This window comes from Opisthorchis viverrini (assembly GCF_000715545.1).
Source record: "Opisthorchis viverrini unplaced genomic scaffold opera_v5_187, whole genome shotgun sequence".
Lineage (NCBI taxonomy): Eukaryota > Metazoa > Platyhelminthes > Trematoda > Opisthorchiida > Opisthorchiidae > Opisthorchis > Opisthorchis viverrini.
The window spans coordinates 424,907-433,040 of NW_008751845.1; the positions used below are offsets into that span (position 1 = coordinate 424,907).

At 45.8% G+C, this 8,134-nt stretch overlaps 1 protein-coding gene across 1 annotated transcript; it reads right to left on the reverse strand.

The window, feature by feature from the left end:
• Nucleotides 1-5,981: 5,981 nt before the first annotated feature.
• Nucleotides 5,982-7,595, reverse strand: T265_07832 (hypothetical protein; the record flags this gene model as incomplete). The annotated part of the gene is made up of 3 exons (XM_009173465.1): nt 5,982-7,294; nt 7,330-7,488; nt 7,523-7,595. The coding sequence occupies 3 exons, from the start codon at nt 7,569-7,571 to the stop codon at nt 5,982-5,984; spliced, it is 1,521 nt and encodes a 506-aa protein (XP_009171729.1).
• Between the last annotated feature and the right edge of the window lie 539 nt (nt 7,596-8,134).

The following is an 8,134-nucleotide window of genomic DNA, read 5'->3' on the forward strand; positions in this document are numbered from 1 at the left end:
GTAGCAAATGAGTATTTCGATAGTGGGAGCTATTTCCTTTTCAAGTCAGCCAATATGGAGACTTTTCTACAACACACGCGCCTAATTCATGCATCGCAGATGTGCACAGAAGATGAACTAGGTGAATAAGATCGTCCTTGTTCAGTCAATTAACATTCCCTTCCGTAATGACCAATGAGTACTAGCTAGTGCTACTATCAGTCATCGAAGTGCACTGGCCTATTAATACCGAAACGGACGATGAATATCAAAGATCCAAGGGAATCGATTGTGTCCTGCATCGCCTGGACTTTACAGTTGCTTTACGGAGCACGAGAGAGTTTCTTTCAAACTAAACTGTACTTTCATAAAGGAAACTACTCACAAGGTTGCTGAAAGCTCTTCGACCTTGTGACTAGTTTCCTTTATGAAAATATACTGCGATATCTCGAATATCGTGCCAACTGAATCATGAGGCGGCCTGTGTGCAGCACATTCAGCTAGAGAACATCAGAAATGAGAGATTCAATTGAGTCTCCCGTGAAAACCAAATTGATTTGCAAATGAGTGTATTTCTCGTAAACTGTACTTTCCCCAAATTAGCGTAGTTCCCTGTTTGGAGGAAGAATTTGCCGCCTGGGTGAATTATACCTGCTGGCACATTTACTAATAGAGTGAAGTGTTTCTTTCTTGACGACACCATCAACATGCAAAGGTACCTCCTGTCAAATGTTCATGCACCAGAGATTTTAGGAATTGAATTCGAGAGCGCCACCGATATCTTACAGTCCCCGCATCCAATCACTACAGGGGTAATAATCTGACCCACATCTAAGCAGATGCAGCGCACAAAATCAACAGGTTTTGATTGGTATCCCCGGCAGTCGCTTTTGCCGAGACACTGTGCACAACTCTCTTTTTTATTTGCTGCAAATCCGGTTTGAAAACAACTGTTTAGACAGTCGGATTGATGTGCACAATACAGATCTATGCTCCGACCGATAGTCTGCTTTTCTGAGCCGCTTGAGTGGCTCAGAGACACGTTGGTAGATAATGGAGTACTGCTTGCTCTTATAAGCGGACTTCACAGCCACTTACAAGGCAAGGCAAAACACAACTGGCCCTTCCCTTTCGCGACACTACTGACGGCACCTTCCCTCAAGAGGATGATCGCGACGGACAAGGTTCTTTAGTAGAAAAAAGTCCTGCCGAATAAAGTTTTCCATCACCAGCCATGCTCAAGGATGATGGAGAACACAGGTACAAGAAGAACGGCAGTCCTCAACGTGTGCTTGTCTTTAAGACAACTCCAAAACAGTTCAAAGACCGCAGAAGTATTATTTGAATTATGATTGCTTCGAATAGTCTCGCACGCATCATGTTGCAGAAACTTGGCAACTATCGAGGACAACAAAGTCGTGAAAAACAGACAAGTTTCCATTCAGGTTGCGGTTTGACCCTCTGACAGTTATCGGAATTACAAACGACCAGACAGCGTCTTTGCCGGCACGAATGCGGCGTATGACTCGGTCGATTACTCCATTATGTGGCATTGCTTGACTCAGAAAAGAATTCTTAAGATAATGTGTTCCCTTTCCCGCTCACTGCACGTCAGTACCAATGGGTGTGTAGAGGCCCAAGCAGAATTCCCCCAGAGTTCACTAGCAGAATGGGCATAATTTCTTTTCAACTGAGGTGGTTGATTGAAAGGCCTACACTCTTTGAGGATGAATTGCTTTCCGGTAAAGACCTTACTGATTAGGAGTACGAGGCTATCTTACTATTTGGTTCGAAACCTAGGTCCGCCCAACCAACGGCTTTCGGACGCTCCTTGAAGATTGTATGGGTACACTGATTTAGTTGTCCTAACCACATCATCGGAGCCGATTACCAAGGCGCAAAACTACTGACCGGGAGGTCCTTGGTTGGAATTTGACGATTGTTCCTCAATTACTCCTGTTTAGACAGCTTGGAACTCTCTCAACTCTCATGCCAGTCTCGACTTGCACGGAAACCATGAATGGACAAGGCAACACGGCTGATTAGATTTTTTAACTACTAAAGGTTTTTCGTCAAAGAACGTGTCGAGTAAAACAGGCGCCTGTAAATTCGCCTGCTTCACCAGTCGGATATATTCATACCGCCCTTGTCCCAACAACACACCTGCTTTCTGGTTTCAAGTGTTTCAATCGCATTAGGAAGGCCATCCCATGTGGATGTCTCATGCGAGGTGTCGAACGCAACATACTGAAATCAGAAATGTTCAGCAAGAGCCCCTTACCTTGTCAGAGGAAAGATGGATCACTAGTTTAGTAACGCAACGGACAGCAGAACTAACTGTTATTTTACCTCAGTTTAAGCCTTGTGGCTCGTGCAAATGACCTACCTAGGTGTAGACACTCGCCATGGCAAGCCATTCAGAAGACTTTTGCCAACAAGAGTTCGGGCTGGAAAACAGTGATTACTCAGGCGAGCGGTATTTAAAAAAATGAATCGTTTAGCTCTAACGGTGCCTAACCGCCATGCCACCCGAAGGAAGTACGAGGGCTGGGATACTGCCAAGTTGCCCAAGTCTAGACAGGGGAAGTCGAGAGGCAGATGTCGGGCTCGAACCACGGACCTTCCAATCAGTAAATTCGCGCCCTAACCACCGAAACATCCCGCCCCCGTTCTGGAAGACAACACAAGCTTTGCTGTCACTGTCCAAGATGAACCTGGACGGGCGGTATTTAGGTGTGTATCTTGAATGTCACGAATACCCTTGCCCAATGAGTTTCATTCGGTACCACTTTATTGCGAACACGCTGCTGCCAGCTAACACTTGTCATACTTGATCAACTGTTTGAATCCACCTAACATCGGATTGGAGGGGCCTATTGTTACAACCACGGAGGAAGCTCGCTCATATAATCGTCCTTCAACTCGAGTGAAATTCGTTTCTGACGCCATAAATGACACAAGTTCAAAAATCTGGCTCGTGTTTCGATAGTACGTGCGCTGACTTGTCTTGGTACAGTTACGGATTTGCATTGCTTAGACAGACAACTGGTCAGTAAACTCAAGTTCCTCTACCTGAAGTTTCAGAGGGATACACTTTGAAGGAACTAGGGATCTAGACTACACTGTGCAGGCCGATGGTTCTCACTCAACAAGACGATATCGTCCACCAGCCTTTCTCTAGACGCGATCGGATACCAAGAGCCCCGATTCCTCTAAGTGTGCACTCCACGATAATATACATAAGAAAACTGAAGAGAGGGCAAAATTCCCAAAACTTCGTTAGTTGTGGGAAAAATAATAGATCATTTATATGAATAGAGAATAGAAGTACATTTGCAAACTTCAGGGGCATTCGTCTCTCACCGAATATGTCAAAGAACTGACTCATTTAAGGAGTTAGGGGCTTCTTTGAAGTCGTGGAAAACCTCAACTGTTGGCCATGCTCAATCATTTAGCATAACATGAAGATATCAACAATGCAGCCCTATATCAGACAGAACTCTGCTTACTGCTCTAGGGATTGCGTCTCACGTGCTGGGGTTAGGCGTCATAGTCATACTGAAGCCATTATCGGCGTTATGCTGATACATCTGTGGTCGGAAAAATCGTCTTGTGAACCTCTTTTCTATAGCCCACTTTTTCTCGTTCCCGAATAGTGCAGACAAGGCAGGAAACAAAGATCCACCCCCGTCTTTAATTAACGTCTACCATGGCAGCCCGGTGGCGTTTAAAGTCAGGAACACCGGTACTTACCAAGTGAGGATCTAAACTTACAGACCGCTTTTAGAGCTGATCGGACTGGATAAAAGACACAGGAATACAGACCAACTATCAGCTGTGTTGCTGAAAGTATCCCGCGCAACGATATGAACGACGGCTTTTAACGTACACCGGGTTTCCAGTACTACCATTGAATAGGCCACCAACAGATGGTGTCCTGTTTTGTGGGTTAACTGAAACAGCTTCCGCTGAAGTAACCTCCGCCGATTTCACCGCCCCTCAATATCCACACACAAACCTCGTCTGAGTTGACGCCTAACGGACCGTCGAGCTGAGCTATGCTATAATCTCAAAGATATGATAATAATAGTTGTTCAGTGTCGATAACCTTTCGGTGCGCAGCTGCCACGACACCGGAAGGAAGTATGACGGAGGAGATATTAACAAGTTACCTAAGCCTAAACCGAAGCAACAGATATACTGGGGTTGGGTATGGACCATGAATTTCGAGGTCAGTAAGTTCATGCCTTAACCATGGACCTTGAGGTCAGTAAGTTCGTGGCTTAATCAATGAGCTATCTCGAACTCTCAAGGAATTATGCCGAAGGATAACGGCTACCATTCTCCAAATCACCACACACTGGTTCTCAGAAGTGCCGATACAAGGATTTTTGGAACAGGACGTCTGAGGCAAGTGCGAAGATCAACGTTACTCCGAGAAAAAGTCGAAAAGCCGTTGAGGACGCGTAGTGGTCACATACACGGGGTACCGACTACGTCCGGATAGGTTTTACCGTTTACGTATTTGGACAACCTAGCCCATTGGGAAAACACATGGTGCGTTGGAATCCATATTTAGAATTTGAGATTTAGACAAACAGAGCATATCCCACACGTAAGGAACATCTTACCGAACTTAAGGAGATTGATAATATGCAAAAGGTGGTTGTAACATAATACCGTAGCTAAGAGCATGTTCCATTGCGGGCAGGATTCAGACTGAAGTAGAGTGGAGCTCTTGCCGATGCACCGCTTGTCACACTCTATTAGATATGTCAACCTCGAGTCCGACATGAACGGTTTCCAGCATTCACTCTAAGGCCACTTATCCCGGGTGAATTTAAGAAACCTAAACAAACGACGACTGAGAGCCCATATACTTAATGGACGAGCGGTTCTGGTCGTTGGAAACAAGTTACCTCTCGACAGGATATATTCAGAAATGTGTTGCAACTGAGGAAGCTGACTATGAACCACTCAACAGAAAGTGAAATATCGAGAACCTTTCACTACCGGAAGTGAGCGACCCCATTTGATTTAGTCGCAGGGCTTGAGGACCGAATGGAGTGAGGTGTCTGGAGATCAACTCACTGTCAACGAGGAGGCTCAAAGTTGAGTGGAGCATCGTGCTCATTTGCTACTTCAGGTGAGCCCCATTACGAAGACCAACAAAATAAATTGCAGCTCAGGAGAAGCATCGAATGTGCCATCTCCTAGCACGGTGATCAACGAAGGACAAGTGGTCATCTGGAAAATACATCAATACCAGCGGATAGCGAAAATACTCAGTCCATCGGTTTTACTCAGAATATCAGTCCGAAACCGGCTGCTTTGTCATAAATCGAAGTCATGGACCCACCGGGAAGTGTCAACAACAAAGGTCTCTCGAAGTTTTTTTTAGATGTACGCGATCAGTTAACATGGCTACCACATTTGCTTTCACAGAACTGAGTGGAACCCAGAAGCAAAGGCATCCACGTATGTGGAATAAAGCGCCTGCAAAACTGGCTTTCTCATCAGTCCCGAGAATTCAATCACACGGAAACAAGAGTTTTTTCTTTCGCTAATTGTGAACATAACTGCAGTTAGTACACAAGTCGTCGCATAGATTCTGTCGCTGTTGAATAATTGTGTTGCTTCCAGCGGTCTGATAAGTCGACGCGAACGTAAGTTCAAAAATGTGCAGTACAGGCTCAGGAGTAGACCGATCAGCTCCTACACTAAAACAAAGGGACCGCGGGGGATAGAAAACCGTGTTTCGGCACGCACAGCGCGAAACCCATTGTCAAATAAACAAAACAAAAACAGCTCGGAAGCGTGAGAAAATACTATTTACATACTAATCTTTAGTTTTAAAGCCTTTAAAAGCGATACAAAGACGAGCATTAAGTAAAAAAATAAGACTTGGGTCATGCGGTGATCAGAACGGGCACTCTGTACAGATGTAGAGCTATCTGAGGTGGATATCACTGGTCTGAGGCTAGAGAACTGTCAGTGATAGTTCATGGAGTACTAATACAAGGTAGACTAGGAGGCTTGTCCGGTAAAAAAGGTTGCAATAAATCGACGGGGTCGTAGACAGAGTCGAAGAGTGAATCTCTGAGTTGTAGAAAGTCAGGCCCTGTTTCATTCACCAGTGTGTTTAGGTCTATAGGATCTTCTCCATAAGAGCCTAAACCGACATCGCTGGAAGACCAATCGACATTATCGAAGTCGCTGCATAATCGGAGGGTGAAACTGTCCAGGCGGCGGCGGACGCTACTGGGCTCATGGAGCTCAAACACTTGGGAAGTAGCCAATGGTTTTTCAAACGTTGATTCAACGATGGGGAGGTCATGGTCACTGGGAGATCGCTTAATGTTAGGCCCACTACCGGTTTCCTTTAATGCACAATTTGACGTAACGGCAGATTCCTCACGCACATCTGAGAGTGCCTCTGTAGCGGGATCAGAAACAAGATGTTCCATAACAGAAAGCTCGTGAAGTTCTGCATAGGCGTCAGAGCCGGATAGCATGGGAGTAGTTGAGTTGTTGGACGAAGAGCTGCTGGACGGTCTTACCGAAGTATCTGGCGATGGAGCTGGAGCTTCAAATACATTGTCCTGACCAACACAGTCATAATGCCTAGATCCGGTCTTCGTGTGGGTCTCACCAGACAATGATTCCGAACAGAACCTACACTGCGGAGTACAGGGTTGACGGGATAAACCAAGAAGTTTAGTAGCGAGCTCATTCCGCATTCCACATTGATAGTCATCAAACATACTGGAAAACAAAGTATCCAGTAGAAACCTTGCATAATCTTGCAAATTTCGAAGGTATTCCTTAATGCGAAAACGAACCGCAAGATGCACAACGGATAAGTTCACTTTTTTCGTAGCACGAGACGCTGAGTGACTGGAAGATGGATTGCTGGCGGTACGGGTCTGAATATACATATCTCTTATCTGGCTGAGTGGAGGTTTAGACAAAAGGGCATCAATAAGGGCAAAAGTGTTCGATTCTCGAGACCTGCGAAGTTGCTCGGCTTGTCCATGAGCGGACGATCTAGTGGTATTTGGACATTCACGTTGAGATTTGTTTTGGCCGCCGGGCTTCGGATATCGTGAGGGAAGTGATCCAGAGGGAAACTTAGGACACGCAAAGCGCGGCGCATTGGGGAAATGTGATGATTCGTCAGAGTCCGAGGAAACGTAATGCTTCACGGGGAGGCTGCACGCCGTATGGCAGAAAGAATTGTCCAGAATTGGGCTGATAAGGTGCGGCGAGGGAACACGGAGCACGGAATTTCGGTTTGGGCGCGAATAAGGGTGATCTGTGGGAAGAAATAGGTAGGAATAACGTGCTTACTGTATGTCCTTCGACTCAGTCGCTTTTTGCCGGGACCATGGTAATTTGAAGAGTACACGGGGGCTGTATTCGTGTTATAGCGTTCATCCAATGAAGCCGGCTTAGTGAACCGTTCGTTTGACCGGTGATAAGGATGCTCAAAATACTCGGGGCGAAGTACTAAGCAAATAAACGTAATCAAATTTGCAGTTACCTGACCGTGGATTTACTTGAATAACCTGGTTGGAAAACGTGGATAACATTTGGACGGAGCTTGGAGCAAGCAAAATGCTGATACGAACCGTGTCCCCGGAAAGAAACAGAACCAGCACGAGAAAGACGCGAAAAACCACGCCACTTTGATCCGCGCGGGCGGTGAACTGACTTCTGAAGGTCACTCTAATAGCATGATGTCTCGTTCGGTGTTCATGACTGGACGGTGCAGTGCAAAAGGTTGTAATTTTTCAGAAAAATCTAAGCAGCATCCAGATTCTTTAACTTCATTTCTAGGCTTTGTCTCTGTGCATATCGGGCGTCGTTTGCAAAGAAATGTGCAGGATGATTCAGGACGTCTTTGGCGGATTCATGGATTCACACATTGATACACAGGATCGAGGCTTTTGCCCAAGTTTCCCGGGTCGGTTTTGTTCTTGTCGGTGAGTGGCTGTCGTTCACTTGAAAGGCACAAGTGAAAAAGGGTGTAACACTGCTCTTTATGTTCTCATCGCGGGGCAGTACGCTTACCAGCGCGAGGATTTGCATTACTAAATGTCTAATAGTGCGTTAAACTGGGTTCTAGAAGGATCGTGGAGAACTTTCGGAGGAA